The sequence below is a fragment of the Myotis yumanensis genome, unplaced genomic scaffold (genome assembly GCF_028538775.1).
Source record: "Myotis yumanensis isolate MYYU_CA2020_CCGP unplaced genomic scaffold, mMyoYum1.0.hap1 SCAF_3, whole genome shotgun sequence".
In the NCBI taxonomy this organism is placed as follows: Eukaryota; Metazoa; Chordata; class Mammalia; order Chiroptera; family Vespertilionidae; genus Myotis; species Myotis yumanensis.
In genome coordinates, this window is record NW_027223754.1 from 148,888,782 (window position 1) to 148,913,429 (window position 24,648).

At 40.0% G+C, this 24,648-nt stretch overlaps 1 protein-coding gene across 2 annotated transcripts in view; it reads left to right on the plus strand.

Moving 5' to 3' along the window:
* The first annotated feature begins 890 nt into the window (after positions 1–890).
* Positions 891–24,648, plus strand: part of MDM1 (Mdm1 nuclear protein) — a 39,685-nt gene continuing 15,927 nt past the window's right edge. The window contains exons 1-9 of one of the 2 annotated variants that reach the window (XM_070407640.1): positions 891–1,013; positions 2,020–2,134; positions 5,926–6,296; positions 7,805–7,939; positions 12,739–12,906; positions 14,649–14,752; positions 15,718–15,817; positions 23,615–23,644; positions 23,970–24,145. In XM_070407640.1, the coding sequence (XP_070263741.1) occupies positions 996–1,013; positions 2,020–2,134; positions 5,926–6,296; positions 7,805–7,939; positions 12,739–12,906; positions 14,649–14,752; positions 15,718–15,817; positions 23,615–23,644; positions 23,970–24,145 (1,217 nt within the window). In that variant the 5' untranslated portion in view covers positions 891–995. The remainder of the gene's footprint in view (positions 1,014–2,019; positions 2,135–5,925; positions 6,297–7,804; positions 7,940–12,738; positions 12,907–14,648; positions 14,753–15,717; positions 15,818–23,614; positions 23,645–23,969; positions 24,146–24,648) is intronic. The other variant, XM_070407641.1, reaches the window with a different exon arrangement.

Below are 24,648 nucleotides of genomic sequence, written 5' to 3' on the forward strand. Positions count from 1 at the left end.
TAAGAGTTATATGTACATTTTTTTTGAGGGGGTATTGGAGGAGGCAAGAACACCACTGGAAATCAGCAGTTTCTTTCAAGATATAATAAATTCTTTTTTTTTTTTTGTCCTGCCTAAGCTGTATTTATTTTTTGGCCTAGCCCTTTCGATGTGGCAGTAAGTAGTCCACCATGGCTTTCGGTTAGCAGTGGTTCTCAACCTTGGCTGCACATTAGAATCACCTGGGAATCTTTTTAAAATCCTGATTTCTGGGCCTCATCCTCCGGAAATTCTGTTTCTTTGTTACTAATGTTGTGGCCCCACCCCATAACAAAGAAACAGAATTTCCGGAGGATGAGGCCCAGAAATCAGGATTTTAAAAAGATTCCCGGGTGATTCTAACGTGCAGCCAAGGTTGAGAACCACTGGGTTGTAGGAACTGATATTCAGGAGAACAGACCTCATCACTTTCCCTTCAGAAAAACAAACGTTCGGTTCCGTCACACATTTTGGAATGAAGAACACACCTTTATGCCTTATGACGTCAGGAACCTGGCCCCGCGAGGCCTGAGACACACGAATCCCACCACCACCGACACCCATTGTTGGGCGGGAACCGCGTTACCTGCAGCGGGCGAGCAGTTTCCCAGACGAAGCTCCCGCGGGGCCCCGCCCACCGCCGTCCCGGGAACCTCATTGGCCGGCCCTCCGCCCGCCGTCTTGATTAGCCCTCGGGATTTGGCACGGGAGGCGGGAGTCCCCCTTCCGGGCATCGATTGGTGGAATATTCATGACGGCAAGCAGTTTTCCAAGTTTCTATTGGTCCTTAGGCCTCCGAGTGGGCGGGGCAAGGCAGAGCGACGGGGCTCAAGGAGGGAAGCGCGGAATGCGCCGGCGCGTAGTCGGGGACGCCGGGCCGAGGGTTTTGCTAGGAAACCGACTGTTGTTGCCCCGCCCCCTCGGGGCTTTTGGTCCCGTTAACTGTCGGGGTGCGGGGGGCTCCAGTGCCGGGCGACATGCCGGTGCGCTTCAAGGTGAGGCCGGGGTCCGCGGGCCCGAAGGCTGATATGGGGGGGCGGGGGAGCCATGGCGGGGCGGGTGCGAGGCGTGGCGGCCTCGCCGGCTTTCTGCGCCGCGCCCCTCGGCCCCTGCCGAACCTGCCAGGCTGGGCGCCTGCCTGCCACAGCCCTGGAGGATGCTCGTCTCCTCTTACCAGCTCCCTCGCCGCTCGCACTCGCTTCCGACTTAACCATGTGGTCTAGTTGGATGGTGTTGAGATGGGTTGGGAGGCTCCATGGAGATGGCGGGAGAGCACCTTCGAGTGGGCTTCAGATTGGGACACTTGGCGCCCACCTCCCAGTTTAGCGTTTAAAGCCCCTCCCCTTGGAAACTTGAAAGTGCGTCTATCTTTTAAAGGCTTGAGAAATGGGATCTTGATAGGACAACGACAGGGTGTGAGAAACACACATTATTCATAGTCATGCATTTGGTTCGTTAAAATGTCTAGGTAGCTGACAGCGTCAAGCACCCTTCAACATAACGGCTTGGCCAAGCTTTCCACAAACCCCGACTGCCTTAGCTTTGTATCTTAAGGGTTTGTATCCAGATGGGGAGGGGGATTTGTCTTTCTTCAATTGACTTGGACAGAATTTTCAAAGGGACTAGGCATAATGCAGAATATTGTGTCCTCCTCGAGACCTTAATTAGGATAATTATAGTGGTGAGGCTTTAGATTGTCACTGTTATTAGAAAAGAGCTCAGGCTTTGGAATCAGGCAGCCAGCCGAAGGGTAGCTGTTCTGAGCCTCAGATTCCTGCGAGCATCTGCCTCCAGTGGTTGCGAGGATTAAAGGATATAACGCCTGTGAACTGCTTAGCACAGGGCCGGGTCAATATTAGCTATTGTGAAGGAGCTCTTCTTTGTTTATCAATCTTAAGTCTTGCAAACCTTTTTAGAGGTTCAGAAATGATTTTTACTGATGCCTTCTTTAAAACAACGCTCATTAATTACATTGTACTCCAATTGTACTTTGCATTGCAGGGGCTGAGTGAATACCAGAGGAACTTTCTGTGGAAAAAGTCGTACTTATCAGAGTCCTGTAATGCCTCAGTGGGTCGAAGGCACCCATGGGCTGGACTTAGATCAGATCAATTAGGTAAGTTGGGGAAACGAATAGTCATTATTACTTGAATAAGCCTTGGGGTAAGTTTGCAAAATGATTACAAAATTGTGAAGCATTGGATCCGTTGGCCTGGTTGACTTACGTATTTGTTTATATGACAAATTTTTTTTTTAGGGTTTACTATAGGCCAGGACCATTCCTAGCTTCTAGGGAAATAGTCTCGAACTAGACAAAGACCCTTAAATGTAGGGAAGAGCAGAACAAGTAACTTATTAAATAAGCTAGGGCCGTGGTCGGCAAACTGCGGCTCGCGAGCCACATGCGGCTCTTTGGCCCCTTGAGTGTGGCTCTTCCTAAGCCTTAGGAGTACCCTAATTAAGTTAATAACAATGTACCTACCTATATAGTTTAAGTTTAAAAAATTTGGCTCTCAAAAGAAATTTCAGTCGTTGTACTGTTGATATTTGGCTCTGTTGACTGAGTTTGCTGACCACTGATAGGGGATTTCAGGTTGTTTTTTTAAAGTGTAGGCGAGCATGATAGCTACCTTTGGGGAGGGATGGATTGGAGGAAATGTACTTTAGATTCGCTATTTGAGCTGATATATGAAAACAGAGTAGACAAGCCCGGGGAGGAGTATTCCCAAGTATTGAGGAATTGAAGCGTAGATAGATTATGTTGCCCAAAGTTCACGGCTAGTAAATGATGGGACCATGATTTGAAATCAAGTCTGTACTGTTCAAAACCATGAGTTCAGAGGCCACATTCTTGTCATCATACATCCTTCCTCCCTTTATACCAAGGAAGTCAGAGCCCTGGCCCAAGGTTTCCCAGAGTCTGGCAGAGGGGAAAAGAGAGGGACTGACTTTATTCTACCTGCTTCCTTAATTCTTCCTCGCCAGAGTATAAAATCTCTGAGAGCAGCGCTTTGAGCCTGTCTTCACCACCTTGTTACACTCTGGTTCTTATTATCACTAATTTCTGAATGAATGAATAAGCCTGAGTTTGAATCCACATTAGCTGTGTGACCTTGGCAAATTTGGCCTATTTCACCAAGTGAGACTTAGGAAGCACATTGCACAGAACTGCTGGGAGGGATTAAATGAGCTGTTGCCTGTTAAGGGTCAGACCCATATATACAGATGAATGCTTGCTGCCTCATATGTGACATGTGAAAGTGCCTGATGTGTGGTAGGTAAGTTCCTCAAATGTTAGCTGTTTTGAGTCAGGAGAAGGAAAGGCTTATGAGTACATGCCAGGCCTGGGAAATTAGTAAAATGAGAGGGTTTCCAGGATTAGGTTTTGGAAATAAAGGGAAGAGTTGAATAGAAGGGTGGCTCTTTTAGGGGATCCTTTGAAGTGTCGGAATCTTTGCCCAGAGCCTGACTTCAAAGGCTGGATGTCCCTGTTTCTTGGGCAGGGTAATGCTCATAATCCTCTCCAAATGATCAGAAGCTCCACAAATTTGATTAGATAAGAATCCAAAATAAATCTCTCTTACATTGTGGATGCTCCACTGAGGAGCTAGAAGAAAATTGGGTAACCAAATAGTTGCCTCCATGTCCTTTTAACTTAGAAGAGGTCTGTTTGAGGGTTGAGAGGTAATGAAATGATACTTTGGAAAATGATCTATACTAATAAAAGGGTAATATGCTAATTAGACCAGGAGACCTTCCGGAAGACCTTCCGGACAAAGCCATGGTGGTGGGGCCAAGGCAGAGGCAGTTAGGGGTGATCAGGCTGGCAGGCAGAGTGGTTAGGGGCGATCAGGCAGGCAGGCAGGTGAGTGGTTAGGAGCCAGCAGTCCCAGATTGTGAGAGGGATGTCTGGCTGCCAGTTTAAACTGGCAGTCGGACTTCCCTTGAGGGGTCTCAGATTGGAGAGGGTGCAGGCCAGGCTGAGGGACACCCCACCTCCCCGCCCCCCCCCCCCCCCCCCCCCCGCACGAATTTCGTGCACCGGGCCACTAGTACATTATAAATGGAGGAATGGTCTAGGGAGGCATGTTAATGGAGAATATTCGGTAAGGGGGAGGCCTGAGTTGGGAACTCCAGGATGTTCATAAAGGAAAATGGGAGGTTTGCCAGGAACAACAGTGGTGTTACCTAGGACTGGCTGGGTGTTCTGTTAACAAGTATATTTTTTCCCCATAGTGTATTTTTGCTGGTGCTGGGAGATAAGGGGAGGCCACTTGAAAATCTTCTCCGTTTATTTTGTTCTTCTACCAGAAGCGCCTGTCTGTGTTAAAGCAGAGAAAAGTCTAGTGGGCTTCAAACTTCAAGCTTTCATACCCTTAAAAGAACTTAAAAGGTCTTTATATTCTTTCACATTTTTAAGTTGATATTTAATTTTTTTATCATAAGTGTGATAAAGTTTCAAAAAATGTGATTTCTGGTATATTAAATATTGTACATGTATTTGACATATATTTTGTTAAAACTGGAGCTTCCACTTTAGATCATTCAGTTTATGGTAAATGTTCATCATAGATATAATTGATAAAGTTAGTCCTTGGCAAAACTAATCAAAATTATTTTCTGTGAGAAAAAAGAGGTCAAACTTTTCAATCCAAATAAATGAGTTAATATGCATATATGCATTTCACATGATGACTCTCCACACCTGAATTTTAATTTAAGATAGGTAGAGATGTGGAGCTGGGTGAAATAAGGCGTGGCTCCTTTGTTATTTCTAATCTCTGCCTTCTTTGCTTTGCTGCCAGGAGTTATGTTTTCTTGAATTGTCTCTTTGTTTTCCTTCCCTACCTATGAGATATTTTTTATTCCCCGAGGCTGGTTGAGAGATGTGTCTGTCTTTTGTGAAGTAGGAAAGGGGCGATTACGAAAGGTGTGGTGAGAAATAAAACTACCGATGGCAGGTGCATCTCTTAGGCAGATCACTGTCAGGAAGTAACATATGGAAGTTAGGATCTGGAAAATGATTTCCTTAAGCTGCCCATTTCTGTTTACCCTCTCCCCCCACCTTCAGAGTATCTATATATGCCTCCAGACATATGTGCACCCATTTTGAAGACCACTGGTGTAGGGGAGCCTTGAAAGGGTGGGGACTCTGTCTGTGGCCAAAGGTCGGAACATCCACGATAGAGGCTAAAGAACTATGGGTTTTTTTTTTACACCTCATGCGGATTTTCTGTCCACCTTCTTCTCCTTCCCTTCCCTTCTAGTCTTATCTTTCTTCCTCACTCTGTACAACCTTCTTTCTATTTAAAGAATGGCACCAAACTGGGGCAGTATCTTAGTGTCTGTCATTCCACCGAGCTCCTCTTACCTCGCAGCAGGTTAAGTTTTTGGACATTTGTTGCCAGACAGAAATATAAAGAAATAGTATCTTAGCTCTTGTTAAAAGGGTTCATTCTCTTTAATTCTCAGGAAATCAAGGCAAATGTAGAACCAAGATCCATCATAATGACACCTCATCCCTTCTCATCTTGGTCTGCTGTGCATAAGAGAAGCTTTGTGAAAAGTTCCAAATTCTGACAGTACCAGGGCCCATTGTTCTGTTAAGTAGCACAGGAAAGAAATTAGAAACGGAGCAGCATGTGCTGCTTGACTTGCCAGGCCATCACGTTGTGGTTCTAGTGACTTGTGTGAGGATAGCTTGAACATTGTGACCCCAATTTTAATATTTTTATGGTCAAATTTTTAATATTTCTTTAAAGCAAAATTAAAGATTTTATGTTGAAAAACTGCTTGGATTCTCAGCTGAATTTTATATTTCATTTCATCTCCCATAAGTGTTATTAAAAGTTGTCTTTGTAACCTTATGCTTTGGTATCTGCTACTTTTGTATACTCTGTTTTGTAGGAATCACAAAAGAGCCAAGTTTTATTTCAAAAAGAAGAGTCCCTCAAAATGACCCACAGATTTCAAAATTTCTTGAGTGGAATGGAGCTACCTCAGAGAACAGTGTGGCTGTGTCACCAGAACCTGAAGCCCCAGAAGCACCGGAATCACAAGGGGCAGAACAAAAAGATGTTAACCAAGAAAGGGTTCTTGCACTAGAAGCCACCAAGGTTCCCAAGAGAACCACGTGTCACTCTCCAGACTCCAGAGCTGAAAGGGCTTCAGATATCGTGGAAGATAATACGGATGCAATAATAAACCACATACCAGTTAATGAAAATGTGGAACAGGAAAGTTGTACCAAGCTTCTCTCAGAAAAAACAGATAATAGGGTAAGTATATTCACTGTATTTCTTTACAAAAGCATATAATATTTTTGTAGATTTCATCATTTCAGTATTACTACATTTAATGTTTAAAATTTTTCTGTTGTTTTTTTGTCTATAGCAGTGATGGCGAACCTATGACACGCGTGTCAGAGGTGACACGCGAACTCATTTTTTTTGGTTGATTTTTCTTTGTTAAATGGCATTTAAATATATAAAATAAATATCAAAAATATAAGTCTTTGTTTTACTATGGTTGCAAATATCAAAAAATTTCTATATGTGACACAGCACCAGAGTTAAGTTAGTGTTTTTCAAAATGCTGACACGCTGAGCTCAAGGTTCGCCATCACTGGTCTATAGCATAGTTAACAAGAGGCTATTGACTTTATTGTGAATTAGTTCTATTCTTTTTTTCATTAATTCTTTATTGTTTAAAGCATTACATATGTCTCCTTTTTCCCCCCATTGACCTCTCCTCATCACTCCCACCCCCCAGTACATGCCCACACCCTCCACCCCCCTAGTGTCTGTGTCCATTGATTATGCTTATATGCATGCATACAAGTTCTTTGGTTGATCTCTTACCCCCCACCTCCACCCTCCCCTGCCTTCTCTATTCTTAATAGTCACTTTGTACTGGTCATACCAAGGTATTTCTTCATTGGGTGGACAGCTTGCTTCTGGATTTTATTCATCATATATCAGTACCTGAGTCCTAAGGGAGAGATCAAGTTGAGACAGAGAAGGGGAGTAGGTCATTACCTCTGGCAGGGATGGTGAGCTGACTTCTACCTAGGCTCTTTTCAATTTATTATTGTATACCAGGAAGAAAAAAACAAACAGAATCTCAATTGATGAAATGCAAAAGAAAGGAAAGTTTGGCTGGATCTCAAAGACCTTGCAGTTCTCTCTTATGTCATAGCTGGCCTGCAGAAGGTCCCTGGGAGCACATAAGTCGAGGCTGCAGGGACCTGTGCAGACAGCTCACTGCCTCCCGCGTTTTTCTCCATTGCACTGTGCTGCTTCCCCATTTCATGTCCATTGCTGACTGGAACCACGGAGAGGCACTTAGAAGTGCCGGAGAAGAATCCATGGCTTGTGAAAACCAGGGTGCATAGGGGAATCTAGGAAGGTAATGTGTAAAGCTGGTTAACAGGGGGAAGTGGTGCCCCAGAAGCAATGTGTTGGTGAAGCAAGAGGCTGTTATTTCTCAGTAATGGATTTAATTGTAAATAATTGGTAGGAAGGAACTGAGAGTTTTTAATCTTTTTCTGGGATGCATAATAATTTCTTGACAGTATTAAAGGAATTTTAAATAGTTTGACAATTTAAAAGGTATATTATCAATTGAGAAAAGTTGTACAACAATGTAGATATAATTAATAATGCTGTACTGTAGACTTAATTTGTTAAGGGTGAATTTCATGTTATGTTTTTTTAACCACAGTAAAAAAGAAAAATGTGAATGGAAATTTTTAATGACGTTGGGTGGGATTGTTTTTCCCTAACAGTTGGATAGATTTCTGCAGAAGAAAGCTGGACTGACTGTTTCTCCTTCACAAAGTGCCTTGAGAAATTCTGAATATCAAAGGCAGTTTGTTTGGAAGACCCCTAAAGAAACTGCGCCAGTGTTTGCAGCCAATCAGGTAGTTTAATGGATGTAATATATTTTTGAATATCATCATTTAATCTAATTATGCAGATTTATCTAGAACTAATTGCTAAAAGAAATTAGATAATTAAGTAGGCCTGGAGGTAGGTTCTAGAGAAGTGAAAATGAGAGTCTTGCTAAAATCATTTGATTACTTCTGATTCATACTATATTGTCCTAGGCTACTGATGATCATTGTTGCCAGATGTACTATCTATGCTAAGTATGAGACAGGGCAATGAAAACTTTTTTCTCAACTGATAAGGTTTTGCATGCTGTGAGTTCTTTTATTTATTTAAAAATTAACTCGGTTTTATTCTAAAATGTGTTTAGTTGACTAATACATGTATTTTGTCTTCTAAGAAAGGCATAACTGCCTTAGATATTTATTTCAATAAATACAAAATATCTTGACAGTAATAGAAGATATACAATTTTATCTTTTTATTAAATGAACAGTAATAGGAATTCACAGATAACTACATTTATAAAATTCAAAAGCTATAATGATGACTAAATGTGATATTAGATTCATTGTACCCTTACATAATTTTAGTATTGGATTACCATTACCAATAAATAAATACTCTTGCTTTACTACTGTCATCCTCAGTTCTTAGGCTCTTAACTCTTTTATGTTCTTAAACGTACTCCTAGGCCTAGGTAGGAAATACTTCCATTTAGAATATCCTCAGAGGCTCATGACAGCTCAGACTTGTTTCTCCTCATATTTGTGTTTTTCTTTATAAACACACACACACACACACACACACATCTCTTTACACATCCTCACGTTCATTTTCTCCTGTATCACAACATTCACTTTAAACACCTAAGTATTGAGAGGATAGTTAGATTTAGCTAGGCAAGAACATAAGTCATTTTAGGCTAAGATAATACCAGTGATTCTATATATTGTGGAAGGTTTGGGCTTATTTACTTGTTATTCAGTTTTTAAAATACCTGAAATTTATATAACATTTTAGGAACATACAAAATAATATAAAATGATATATACCCTTTATGAACCTAGTAAGTAGGATCAATACTTTTGCTGGCTTACAAGTATTCTTGGATAGTAAGTGTACCCAAAAATTACTTAATACCTAAGCATTATAAATTCTTCAGTTTTTATAGAGTATGTCACCTTTGAAATAGAGATGATTCCAATTAAAGTCCCATTAACAACTTTTACATATTTCAATGAGACTATTATATAGAAATGTTCTTTTTCATAGGATTAGAAATATAATGTAAATCACTGGCAATACTATAGTAGTTTTATTGCTTTTTTATGAGGGTTTCAAATAATTTTTTGGGGAAGCAAATACCCTTTGTTACTTCAAAGCATATCAGTTTCAGGGTCTGTGGACTGAAGAGCTCTTTGAAGAAATGAAATGCTTGCTGATGGGAACTTCTAAAGGAGCTGTTTAGTTCTGTTTTATCAGACTTCTGTTTTCTGGAAGGATGTCTTATATTAATATGTAAAGGAGTAAGCAATATTTGGCAGAAAAATACTTGAGATTATATTGTATCTTAAAAAGATACACTGTTTGGATTCAATTTCTATGAAGATGTATTATTCAGAGTTATAAAGAAATAATATTATTTGAGCTTCCATCTTTTTCATTTGCTTTCCTTATAAACAGTAGTAATATACTATAAAATTGAAACCATATTATGAAGTATTAAGATAAAAGGAAACATTTAAAAATAGGAACATAATAATTATGTGACTTTTCCCTTGCCTTAAACTAAAAATAAGCAAAGAAACAAAAACTGAACGAACGAACATACCGGATATTCAAAATGTTCAGTATTTTCTATTGCAGGAAGAAATACATGTTGAGGGGAAAAAAAATGGTAGAGCTGACAATAGAGTTGCCTTGTAAAGCTAATTTCTATTTTCATATTATTAAAATACTAGAGGCCCGGTACATTAATTCATGCACTGGTGGGGTCCCTTAGCCTGGCCTATACCCTCTTGCAATCCAGGACCCCTTGCAGGATTTCGGACTGCCAGTTTTGGCCCAGTCCCTGCAGGCCAGGCCAAGAGATCCCCACTGGTGCACGAATCCATGCACTGGGCCTCTAGTATGCATATAAGATCTTTGGTTAATTTCTTCCTGCCCTCGCCCCTCCCCTCTTCCCTCTGAGATTCATCAGTCTGTTCCATGTTTCCATGCCTGTGCATGTTGCAAGCTTCTCACCATAAGGAGGGGGTGGCAGCGGCGTGGGACTGGGACTGTTGAGTGGTGGTGGCGGGCTGCTTCTCGGGGTGGCCGTGAACTTAGCGGAGCAGTCACCAGGGCGGCAGCGAGTTTTGTGAAGCAGTCGCGGGGCGGGGGAGTTTCGCGGAGCAGTCTTTCTGATTGGTGTTTCAGGTCTCTTAGGATATATTCCTAGAAGTGGGATCACTGGGTCAAATGGGAGCTCCATTTTAAATTTTTTTTAGGAAACTCCATACTGTTTTCCATAATGGCTGCACCAATTGCATTTCTACCAGTAATGTACTAGGATTCCCTTTTCTCCACATCCTTGCTAGCTCTTGTCATTTGTTGATTTGTTGATGGTAGCCATTCTGACAGGTATAAGGTGATACCTCATTGTCATTTTAATTTGCATCTCTCTGATGATCAGTGACTTTGAGCATTTTTTTCACATGTCTCTTGGCCATCTGTATGTCCCCTTTGGAGAAGTGTCTATTTAGGTCCTTTGTCCATTTTTTAATTGGATTGTTTGTCTTCCTTTTGTTAAATTGTATAAGTTCATTATATATTTTGGATATGAACCCTTTATCAGATGTATCATTGCCAAATATGTTCTCCCGTATAGTGGGCTTCCTTTTCATTTTGTTGATGGTTTCTTTTGCTGTGCAGAAGCTTTTTATTTTGATGTAGTCCCAATTGTTTATGTTCTCCTTAGTTTCACTTGTCCTAGGAGAGGTATCCACAAACATATTGCTATCAGAGATGGCTGAGATTTTGCTGCCTATGGTTTCTTCTAGGATTTTTAGGGTTTCATTACTTACATTTAAATCTATTATCCATTTTGAGTTTATTCTTGTGTATGGTGTAAATTGGTGGTCTAGTTTCATTTTTTTTTGCATATATCTGTCCAATTTCCCCAACACCATTTATTGAAGAGACTGTATTTATATTTACTCCATTGTATATTCTTGCCTTCTTTGTCAAAATTAATTGAGTGTAATGGCTTGGGTTGATTTCTGGGGTCTCTGTTCTGGTCCATTGATCTGTATGCCTGTTCTTGGCCAGTACCAGGCTGTTTTGATTACAGTGCCTTTGTAGTATAACTTGATATCTGGTATTGTGATCCCTCCAACTTTGTTTTCCTTTCTCATGATTGCTGTGGCTATTCAGGGATTTTTTTGGTTTCATATACATTTTTGGAGTATTTGTTCTAGATCTGTGAAACATGCTATTGGTATTATAGATTGCTTTGGGTAGTATGGACATTTTAATGATGTTTATTCTTCCAATCCATGAACACAGTATATTCTTCCAATTGTTTATATCTCCCTCTTTCTCTTTTTTCAATGTCCTGTGGTTTTCTGAGTACAAGTTTATACCTCCTTGGTAACGTTTATTGCTAATTATTTTAGGAATAAACTTTTTTGTTGCAATGGTAAATGCCATCAATTTCTGGGCGTTAATTTTGTAACCTGCTACATTGTCGAATTCATTTATTACAGTTAGGATGTATTAGTAGCTTAGAACACTTAAGCTAAAAATAAGCATTTTGCTCATTGTTCAATCAATAAGTTCTTTGGTTGATCTCTTCCCACCCACCCACCCATCCACACCTTCCCTCTGACATTTGTCCGTCTGTTCCAGGTAGCCATGACTCTAGTTCTCTTTTATTCGTCAGTTTATTTTGTTCATTAGATTCCACATATGAGTGAAATCACATGGTATTTGTCTTTCTCGACTGGTTTATTTTACTTAGCATAATAATCTCTATGTCCATCCATGCTGTCACAAAGGGTAAGAGTTTCTTCTTTTGTACCACGGAATAGTATTCCATTGTGTAAAATGTACCACAGCTTTTTTATCCACTCATCTACTGGTAGGCACTTGGGCTGTTTCTAGATCTTGGCTATTGTAAATAATGTTCCTATGAATATAGGGGAACATATAGTCTTTCTGATTGGTGTTTCAGAATATCCTGTATAATAAAAGGTAATATGCAAATCGACCAAACGGCAGAACGACCAGTCACTATGATGCGCACTGACCACCAGGAGGCAGACGCTCAATGGAGGAGTTACCCCCTGGTGGTCAGTGCGCTCCCACAGGGGGAGTGCTGCTCAGCCAGAAGCTGGGCTCATTGCTCATGGCTGGGGCGTGCACAAGGGCTCCCTTTTTTCCACATCCTTGCCAGCACTTATTTATTTATGTGTCTATTTTTATGCCTCTTTGCCCATTTTTAAATTGGATTATTGTATTGAGTTCCTAAATATATTTTGAATATTGACCCCTTATGAGATCTAAGGTTTGCACATATTTTCTTCCATTTCATGTGTTGTTTCTCACTCTGTTGTTTTTCTTTGCTGTACAAAAGCTTTTAATTTGATACAATCTCATTTGTCTATTTCTGCTTTTGTTGCCCTTTGGATTTTATTTAGACATGTGAAATGAAATTATAGAGTCATATATAATTTGGTCTTCTTTATTTTCTGTGATTCAACTTTATGCGTGAAAATTTTTAACCTATTGAAAAACTGAGTTCTGTGTAATTAACAAAAAATTAAACTAAACTAATTTTTGTTTTAAGGTTTTCCACAATAAAAGCAAATTTGTTCCACAATTCAAAGGTAACTCAATAATCCATGAAAGTGAATACAAAAGAAATTTCAAGGGTTTGTCTCCCGTGAAAGAACCAAAATTAAGAAATGATTTGAAAGAAAACGGACATTTTGAAACAGTATCTCCTGATAAAAAGGTATTCATCAACTCTTTAAACAAAACAAAATCCTCATTTTAGACTCACATTTTTTTTTTCACTTAACACTACTTGGCATTTTTGTTATTAGCTAGTTCATTAAGTCATTTGTTTGTTCATTAAATGGCAGATGTTCATTGAGCACTTAGTAGGAACTGGGCATTGGATAGCTACTGAGAATACAATGATAACTATGCTAAGTTCTTAGCAGTTCTTGGGCTGCTGGGGAGACAGAAGTGGAAATAGCTAAATGTAATACAGTGTGATGAATGCTTCACAAGTACAGCAGGTAAGTCTGCTATGTCTAATATCAAATGATTGACCTTACAATAATGTGGGCTCCACAGGTAACAGCAGTAACAGAAACACATACTTTAAATTAAATAATGGAAATAAAACATAAACACACATACACACTAGTATTTTATTTTATTTTTTAAAAATATTTTTACTGATTTTTTAGAGAGAGAGAGGAATGGTGAGGGAGGGAGAGAAACATTGATGTGAGAAGGGAACATTGATTGGCTGCCTCCTGCATGCTCTCCATTGGGGATTGAGCCCACAACCCAGGCATGTGCTCTGACCAGGAATTGAACCAGTGGCCTTTTGGTGCACTGGACAATGCCCAACCAACTGAGCCACAGCAGCTCAACATATGTATTTTATTTTATTTTATTTTTTATTTTTTTAAAAATATATTTTATTGATTTTTTACAGAGAGGAAGGGAGAGAGACAGAGAGTCAGAAACATCGATGAGAGAGAAACATCGATCAGCCGCCTCCTGCACATCCCCTACTGGGGATGTGCCCGCAACCAAGGTACATGCCCTTGACCGGAATCGAACCTGGGACCCTTGAGTCCGCAGGCCGACGCTCTATCCACTGAGCCAAACCGGTTTCGGCAACATATGTATTTTAAATCAAAGTTTTAGCATGCCAAATCATAGCCAGTGTAATTCACATGCTTTACCTCAGGATATACAAACACTTGCTGCTTTGTGAAATTATTTAAGTTGCAGGATCAGGTTGAAGTTATTGTAAATTATAGGTAAACTAGAGGCCCGATGCACAAAATTTGTGCAAGTGTAGGCCTTACTTCCCCCGGCTGCCAGCACCGGCTTCCCTCTGGCACCCGGGACCCAGGCTTCCCTCACAGCCCGAGCTTTGTCTGGAAGGTCATCTGGAAGGATGTCTGGTCTAATTAGCATATTATGCTTTTATTGTTATAGATGGGGTATAAGTCCTACATTATATCTGATATTTTATGGGTTCTAAAAATAGAAATTATATGACTAAAAGTAAAACTTTTGGGCCTATGTTGTTCTTGGAGGGAAAAAAGAGTAGTTAAGTTATTAAGTAAAGCAATGTGGTAACTTATTAGTTGGGGCCTTATATTTAATTAATATAACATAATAAAATGTAAATTTAGATTATCAAGGGCAAATGTAAGATCACTGCTCAAAAGGTAGTAATGAAAAGTTTATTTACTTTGGTATTTATTTGTTAATTAAAACTTTCTTTCTAGCCAAGGAGCTAAAATTTTAATTGTTAGAAAATGAAACTATATCCTGAGCTATACTTCAAAAAAGTAACCAGATAAACTAGTTTCAAGACTTGTTTGTTGATTTCTTGTGATTTCTATGTTATCTTTAGTAGTTAAAGCTTTCTTCTAAAAACAAAATTGTAATACAGTATTCAAGTAAACTTTATAATATTTATGCTTTTAAATTTTTTCATTTTAGTGTAATAAAACAGACAGTTCTTTAAAATTAGAAGCAGAAATGGAATCAAAAGACTTAAGCCAGCTTAAAAAGAAAGTCACTCCTTGGAAACATCAAAGGCTTGGGTACGTATTTTATAAGATAAACTAGAGGCCTGGTGTACGAAATTCGTGCATGGGGTGGATGTGTTCCTCAGCCCAGCCTGCACCCTCTTCAATTTGGGACCCCTCGAGGGATGTCTGACTGCCCATTTAGGCCCGATGGTGGGATCGGGCCTAAATGGGCAATCCGACATCCCTCTCACAATTCAGGACTGCTGGCTCCCAACTGCTTGCCCGCCTGCCTGCCTGCCTGCCTGATTGCCCCTAACCGCTTCTGCCTGCCAGCCTGATAACCCCCTAACCACTACTCTGCCAGCCTGATCAACGCCTAACTGCTCCCCTGCTGGCCCAATTGCTCCTAACTGCCCTTCCCTGCAGGCCTGGTCACCCCTAACTTCCCTCCTCTGCAGGTCTGGGCCCCCCCAACTGCTCTCCCCTGCAGGCCTGGTCACCCCTAATTGCCCTCCCCTGCAGGCCTGGTCGCCCCTAACTGCCCTCCCCTGGTGACCATCTTGTGTCCACATGGGGGTGGCCACCTTGTGTGTTGGAGTGATGGTCAATTTGCATATTAACATCTTTATTATATAGGCCTGGTGCACGAAATTCGTGCATGGGGGTGTGTGTCCCTCAGCCCAGCTTGGACCCTCTCCAATCTGGGACCCCTCGAGGGATGTCTGACTGCCCATTTAGGCCCAATGGTGGGATCGGGCCTAAATGGGCAGTCTGACATCCCTCTCACAATCCAGGACTGCTGGCTCCCAACTGCTTGCCTGCCTGCCTGCCTGCCTGCCTGATTGCCCCTAACTGCTTCCGCCTGCCAGCCTGATCACCCCCTAACCACTACTCTGCCAGCCTGATCGATGCCTAACTGCTCCCCTGCTGGCCCGATTGCCCCTAACTGCCCTCCCCTGCCAGTATCTTATATAGGATACCATAGTATTTAGATGATTGGCATGATGAAATATTTACTCTTATTTCTTTTCTGTTAGGAAGGTGAATTCTGAATATAGAGCAAAATTTCTGAGCCCAGCCCAGTATTTATATAAAGCTGGGGCGTGGACACAAGTGAAGGAAAATATACCAAATCAGGTGAGTCTACATAAGCTCAGTAAGCCCACATTTTCTTTGAGCCTTTATCAGTAATATATTTAGTAATAGAGACAATATAAAGATGTATGATACAATAATAGCAATAAAAATATCAGGAACTTAAAGTTGTATGTATTAGGATATAATTTATCAGTGTGTTTACTTTTTAAAAATACCAACTAGCACCTTAGAGATTAATAATGGATTATTATAAAATCTTTAAAGTTAAAAATATTTTTACAGTTGATATTTGGTTGTGTTAATAAAGTCAGTTTATAGAATTGTGGTATGATATATTTGATTATTTTATAACATCCAGACTTCTACCTTTGCAACTGAAGATTAATTAATTTTCTAGATTAGTTTGTCTGACAGTGGAAGCCACTATCATTGTTTACCATTACAGTCTGTAAGTACAGGGAGGGAGTGGCCTGTGCTGATAGAGGTTTGGATTACTAATATGGTGTCAGGATACCTTGACATATGGGGGAAATTCTGAGAATCCTTAAAGAAAGGTTTGAGGGAAAGAGTAATCCTTGAATTATTAAGTGCTAGTTTAGTACTAACTTCTTATAGTCAAAGGAGAAGCAGTGGAGCTTTTTTGGTTTTTGTATAGTTAGCATCTTTTAAACCACATCTTGAGGGTTTTCTGCCTTTTCTGTGTGAATTAGCTAAATTAAAACATATTATTTTAGGTTATACATCAGTAAATACTCCCTCCCCCTATCATTGTAAAGAGAGGAGTAATTTGAATGGGGAATGAATCTTTTATTTAACTCTATACTTAAAACCATGGTTAACAATTGCACGTCATCAGCTTCTGGGGGAAGACATTGGCACTTTGAGTTGCTTGCTGGCTTTTTGCACTGTTAGCTCCCAGATTCATGTTCCAGTGACTTCTATGCTCCGAATGTTGTTTCAGGAGGTTTCTTGATTCCTTCCACTATTGCTGCTCTCTACTTCCCTACTTGAACATGGCTCAGAGGCAATACAGTCAGTAAGAGACAAAGCTTGAAGCTGTCCCAGATTATTATTGGGGACAAATTTTATATATTCACTCTGGTGAGATCAAGTTAAAAATATGTGCATTGAGCAGTTTATAACCATGCCAGACCTTGGTGAGAGCTCTATATCGAAGGAGTGTGGGGTGGGGAATGAGGAGGAGCTGGAGGCAAAGGCAGGACACAGAATGTGGCCATAGAGGACCAGTGTGGTGTTGGCCATTCTACCTGTTCTGTTTTTTTTTTTAATATATTTTTTATTGATTTCATAGAGGAAGGGAGAGCGAGAGAGAGAGAAAGAAATATCAATGATGAGAGAGAATCACTGATGAGCTGCCTCCTGCATACCCCCTACTGGGGATGGAGACCACAACCCAGGCATGTACCCTTGACCGGAATCAAACCTGGGACCCTTCCATCCACAGGCCGACACTCTATGCACGGAGCCAAACCAGCTAGGGCCCACCTGTCCTGTTTTTTAGGTGCTTCACTAAGTTGGTTCATGAGAAGCTCCTTGTTTTGGAAAAATTATCTTAGTCTCTGAGACTTCTTTAAACTAAGATGAGTTGGTATTTAGACATCAGATCTTAATGGACTAATGGGATCTTTATGTCTGATAGTCTTTATGCTGCCCTGATAAAAGAGAACATTTTTGTTGTTAATTTAAGAACTGTCTTTCAAGGTTTCCTATTATGATACCTTGGTGTGACTTTTGGGGGGAGTTTGTTTCATTAATTGCCATTAGTGGTGATAAATATTTAAATTAGTGGTATAGTTTGCCTTGACTTTTATTGGCAAAATAATTCAAAAAGTAAATTGAGTTAGAAAAGAATAAGAATTTTTAGTAAAGAGGTCAGTGACCACTGATGGTGATAAAAGTCTATAACCAGGATATAGACTTTAATGTGGCCACGTTTTATTTAAGTCTTAGGTTTTTTGTTTGTTTGTTTTTTTGTTCTTTTTTTGTTACTGGAAGGCATTTACTGTATGTGAAGTGTCTAAACATAAGGTACTCCTTTATTTTTTCACTCCTAACATTTAATGAAGGAATATTATTCACACTCATCAGTGCACTTGGATGTCAATGACTTTGTTATCTTATAATGTTAACTTATTTTTTGGAATCATATTACAATTTTCTAGCCCATATATCATCTTCATTTTCTTCTATGTTGTTTGAGATATTACTTTTAAAATCTATTTATAGTCTAGTCCCTGGATATTGTATTCTAAGTCCTAAGTATCTAGTCATATAACATTAAGGTAGTTGGTTTTATTTGTCCAGTGGTTGTATATTTCTTCATAATATAAACACTGGCATCTTTTTAAAATGCTCACTTAAAGGATTGTCTTTAATAATAACTAGCAATTGTAATTGTTAGCATGTATCCACAGAATAGCTATTGAATCCATGTTAAATTTTCTTTTTTCTTGATTGTTAGATAATCTAATAATTAAAATTACATTAAGATAATTGAAAAATTTTAAATAATTACAGTTGACATACAGTATTAGTTTCAGGTGTACAACATAGTGATGAGACATTTGCATACCTTATGAAGTGATCATACATAGTTATTATAATACTAGAGGCCCAGTGCACAGATTTGTGCACCGGTGGGGTCCCTCGGCCTGGCCTGTGCCCTTTTGCAATTGACCCCTTGGGAGATGTCGAACTGCCGGTTTCTGCCCGGTCCCCACAGGCAGGTCAAGGGACTCCACTGGTGCAAGAATCCGTGCACCGGGCCTCTAGTATGCATATAAGATCTTTGGTTAATCTCTTCCTGCCCTCTCCCCTCCCTCCTTTCCTCTGAGATTCATCAGTCTGTTCCATGTTTCCATGCCTGTGCGTTGAGTGTCTGCCCCCTGGTGGTCAGTGCGCATTATAGCTACTGGTCAAACAAACAAATGGTTGCTTAGGTTTTTATATATATACTAGAGGCCCAGTGCACAAAAATTTGTGCACTCGGGGGCAGGGGGTTCCTCAGCCCGGCCTGTGCCCTCTCGCAGTCTGGAACCCCTTGGGGGTGACCACTTGCTGGCTTAGGCCTGCTCCCCAGGGGATTGGGCCTAAGCTGGCAATCAGACATCTCTCTGGCAGCCCGGCAGCCCTCGGGGGATGCCCACTTGCCAGCAGGGAGCAGACCTAAGCTGCAGTCGGACATCCTTAGCGCTGCTGAAGAGGCAGGAGAGGCTCCCACCACCACCACTGTACTGGCAGCCATCAGCCTGGCTTGTGGGTGAGCAGAACTCCCCGCTGTGAGAGTGCCCTGACCACCAGAGGGCAGCTCCTGCATTGAGCATCTGCCCCCTGGTGGTCAGTGTGTGTCATAATGACCAGTCATTCCCAGTCTTTCTGCTGTTAGGGTCAGTTTGCATATTACCCTTTTATTATATAGAATAGAGGCCTGGTGCACGGGTGGGGGCTGGCTGGTTTGCCCTGAAGGGTGTCCTGGATCAGGGTGGGGGTCCCGCTTGGGTGCCTGGCCAGCCTGGATGACGGGCTGATGGCTCTTTGTAGCTGGTCACATCCCCTTCAGGGTGGGGGTCCCCACTGGGGTGCCTGGCCAGTTTGGGTGAGGGGCTTAGGGCCGTTTCAGGCTGGCAGGTGACTGAAGCTCCCAGCCTCTTTTTTTTTTTTTTAATTCTGGGATTTATTTACCTTCTATAGCTGTCACTGGAGCTGAGAGCCGGCTCCAGCTCTGAGGCTGTGGCTGGCTGAAAGCAGGTATCTGGGTTTGTTTAGCTTCTATAATTGAAACTCTGTTGCCATCACTGGTGCTCTAAGCTCTGAGCCCGCTGGCGGCTGAAAGCAGGTTTCTGGGTTTGTTTAGCTTCTGTAATTGCAACATTGTTGCATCTGGAGCTCAGAGCTGGGCTGCAGCAGGCGGGGAACCTTGGCTTCCTCCGTCACTGGAGCAAGCAAACCTCATGTTCGCTTCAGCTGTGTGGCTGCCAGCCACCATCTTGGTTGGCATATCTCGCTGATTAGCCAATGGGAAGGGTAGCGAAGTTACGGTTAATTACCATGTTTCTCTATTATTAGATAGGATAGACTAGAGGTCCGGTGCATGAAATTCATGCACGGGGGAAGGGGTCCTTCAGCCCGGTCTGCACCCTTTCCAATCCGGGATATCCCTCGCAATCCGGGACTGCTGGCTCCTAACCGCTCACTTGCCTGCCTGCCTGATCACCCCTAACCGTCTCTGTCTGCCAGCCTGATTGCCCCTAACCGCCCTCCCCTGCTGGCCTGATCACCCCTCTGCCTCGGCCCCCACCACCGTGGCTTTGTTGGGAAGGAGGACCGGAAGACTGGAAGTTGTCCGGTTGATCTGGTCTAATTAGCATATAACCCTTTTATAGTATAGATTACTGATTATATTCCCTATGCTATCCTTTACATTCCTGTGACATTTTATTTTTATTTTTATTTTTTAAATATATTTTATTGATTTTTTACAGAGAGGAAGAGAGAGAGATAGAGAGTTAGAAACATCGATGAGAGAGAAACATCGATCAGCTGCCTCCTGTACATCTCCCACTGGGGATGTGCCTGCAACCCAGGTACATGCCCTTGACCGGAATCGAACCTGGCCAACGCTCTATCCACTGAGCCAAACCGGTTTCGGCCCCTGTGACATTTTATAACTGGCAATTTGTACTTCTTAATCACTTTCACCTTTTTCACCCACCCCTCTCCCATCTCCTGACCATCAATTTGTTCTCTGGGTAATTTTTTTTAAATGTGTCTTTCACAGATAGGACTTTATTTAAGATAAAGTTCCACATTCTATAGTTTTCTAAGTTTGAATTTTCTGTATATAGATTTTAAGTGACTTAGTTAAATTCTTAGTTGGGGAAAATAAATTCAGAAATGAAAACATTCTACTCATAGTGTTTATTATATCATGTAATCTGATGACATTATTTTGCCTGGAAAGAGATGTGTGTGTTGTTTCAGTTGAGTTTGGAATGGTTTATTTATATCCTTTTTAGTGCCTATGGTTCTTGGCTGTAAGGATTGTTCTTACTATTGTGTACACACCATCAATTTTTTAAAACTCTTTCTAATAGAATGCCTTAGGAGATATCAACCTCCTAATTTTTGTTGTTGTTAATTTTTCCATTGATTTTTAGAAAGAGTGGAAGGGAGGGGAACAGACACAGAGAGAGAAACATCAATGTGAGAGAGACATCCATTGGTTGCCTCCCGCATACACCCCAACCTTGGGCCGGGGATCGAGCCTGCAATTGAGGTATGTGCTGTTGACTGGAATCGAACCTGCGACCCTTCAGTCCGAGGGCCAACAGTCTAACTGCTGAACCACACTGGCCAGGGCTCAACCTCCTAATTTTTATTTTAGTTTAGGATTATAGAAGTTTAAAATTATGTATTTGTAGAACATAACATTAACACTAAAATTATTAATAAAGATTGCTGATAAAGTAAATTTGAAACATTGTTTTGAATGTCAGTAACAAATAGAACTGAGTAAACCAAAGTTTTACAGTATTTCTGTGTCTCTTCTCCCTTCTTTAAAAAAATTGATGTCAAATAAAACTGGATCACTGTGTCCGTGGAGAGCATATTTATCCATCCTCTCATTTATCAAACAACAAGGTCCTCCCACGTAGATAGAATGCAGCCTTCTTCGCTGTTCCTTTCCACTCCACCCTACACACAGTATAGGACTGACAGTCCCCCTTTTGATCTACTCTTTCAACTTATATCTCATTTGTTTATTATGGCATAAACCATACTAATATTATGATAATAAATTATCATAGAGGAGGTTTACTCCTCTACCAAATTGAGCACATTGAGTACAGGGACTTTCTTGCTTATCTTTGGCTACCAGCCTTTAAGCTCAGGCGGTGCACTTAGGCCACACTCAGGACAGGCTGTGGAAACAATGTTTAAATGCTACATTCTTCCTTACCTCAAGGAGTTCGTAGGTTAATGGGAGAGAATGACACTAGCAATTAATTCCTGTAGGATAAAATAAGTACTAATGGGGATATGCACCAAAGGCTTTAAGAACACAGAGGAGGAATCAGTGTAAGGCCAGCAGATTTTATCATATATTACAATTACTATTTTGTGGGATTAAAAAACTAGTATATATTTAATATATTTTTTAAAAGTTGAGGTTCTTCTGATTCCAGGGAATGCTGAGGAATTTGCGGGAGAAGCCTTGTGACTCTCTCATTGGGGGCTTCTATACTGATAGTAACTATATATAAAACTAAATTAAAACTTGGGCTTAGGGGGTTGGGACATTTTAGTAGTCATCCAGGGGCAGAGAATTAGTAGTAGTAAGTAGGAGTCCCCATGAAACATTTGAAACATGGGGTATGTATTAGAAATAAAATCTGGATTATAGTATGGTACATTATAACAAGGTTTTTGTGCATTCAGATTACCTTGGTTAATAATTCGGCAGACTTAACTCATGTGTCTCAGTTCTACCTGTTAAATGCAAAGGTCACTACAGTGAGTCCTCACTTAATATCATTGATGGGTTCTGTGACTTTAAGCAAAACTGTATAATGAAGCAGTTTTACCATATACTAATTGATATAAACAAGAGTTACATTCCTATGGCATCGGATCAATGTTATAATGAAACAACGTTGAACGAAACCAAATTGAGGATCTGCTATACTCCAAATTTTCATCAAAGTATAGGCGTTGACAAAAATGATAAATGAACATGGGTCAGTTTTTTGGGCAATGAAGAAAACAATATTTTGAATTATCCTTTAGTAATGTTTCAGGTTTGGTTCACTAAAGCATTTATATGGTTTCTTATGTCATGGCAGATGATGTCCTTTGACTCTGGCTAATTCACTAGAGATGTAACATTTTTTTTCTTTGAATTCCACAGTGTCTTGGTACGGAGTTGAGGATATGTTTCTCCAATGCTAAGTTTTAGTATTTGCTTTTTTTTTTGTCTTTAAGTAAAAGCAAGGCGATTTAATCAGACAGTATCCAGATGGAATGCTAACATTCAACTTTATGATAGAAAAAATTAGGTCATTTTGAGAATAAAGATTGTTTTATTTTACTTACTTTAATTTTTATTGATGTAACATTGTTTATAACCTTTAACAGATGATTTTAAATAGGATTTAAAATAATTTATTACATTATGGACTTATATTTATGGAAGCCAGTAGGTGGCAGTATGATACATAAAATGAAAGGGTTTCAAAGGAGGGTAAGAGTCCATTTCATATGCAAATATGTTATTTGTATATTAGGGAATTCAGATCGCTTTATAGTTCATCAAAAAATTTTTTGTACTCTGCCACTTTGTTGAATATATTACAATTACTATTTTGTGGAATTAAAAAACTATTATATATTTAATATATTTTTTAAAAGTTGAGGTTCTGCTGATTCCAAGGAATGCTGAGGAATTTGAGGAGAAGCCTCATGACTCACTAGGGGCTTCTGTACTGATAGTAACTATTTATAAAACTAGGAAATTAAAACGAGTGCTTAGGGGGTTGGGTCATTTTAGTAATTATCCCAGGGTAAGAAAATTGGAATAGTAATTAGGTTACCTGTCATGGACAGCATCTTAGCCATACAATAATGTGGCTGGTTTTTGAAGTTATATTAACATATGTTGGTTACTGAATTAAATATTACTAAAATATCAAAATATTTGGTTGACAAGTTTGGTACATATATTTAGAAGGAAGACTAATAGGTATTTCATTGATTCCCATTAATATTCATTTATGGTATTAACCTGTCATTAAGTATGTTTCTGTATTTCTCCCCTAGGGTACTCTAAATGCCATGTGGTATGCAGAGGTTCGTTGCTTTTTAAAAAACTATTATAATGCATAGAGTACTTGTGTAATTTCAGTTGAAATAAGAAGTAGGTGTCAATATTTTTCTTAGCTGCTACAGATTTCTCCCTATGTGCTGGCTTGAAATAACTGCATTGTGCTTTAGCTTGACTGTTTTTAATTTCTGCTTAAAAATTCACATAATTTGATAAACGTATGTGGCTATTTCTGCCTTCCATTCTCATTGGTCTCTGGTTGTATGTGTGCAGTGTCTTTGATATGCTACTTGGTAATGTTTGCGAAGGAGCATTTACAGTAATGCATGATGTCTTAATTCTCCTGCGTAGGTTAAAGAACTCCGAGAGAAGGCTGAATTTTACAGGAAACGGGTTCTGGGCACACATTTTTCTCGGGACCATCTGAATCAGATTCTGTCTGATAACAACAGTTGGTGGGATGTCTCCTCGACCACGAGCTCAGAAGGAACCGTTAGCAGTAACATTAGAGCATTAGATCTTGCTGGGTGAGATGTTCTCTGTGTGTGGTGAAAAAGTATGCTGTAGCTTATGTAGATCATGGAATTTTATAGGTAAATGACATACTACTCAAAATTCATCTTCTACTTAAATGGAGATATGCCAGCCATATATTATATTTTATTATTTTTAGTTTACTTTCTGAAAAATAAACCCATATATACTTGCTTTAAACACTTGTGTATAAAGAATACATAATGTAAATCTGGAAGACTGGACTTTATAATGTTCCTTGTTAATAATTAAAAATAGAATAGGGATGATTATACAGCAGCTGTAAAAGAACTTTAAAAGTAAGCTATTATTAGTACATATCCATTATCATTTATTAATAAATTTCCATGGTTAATATGGAACTTAGGTCCTACTTCTATGGGAGAATTCTCTGCTGTGTTGGGCTTTATAGTGAAATGATCTAACTTTTTATAAGAGAAATAACACATTAATTTGTAGCAAATAAAATAGTTTTTAGTTGTGACAGTGTATTAAT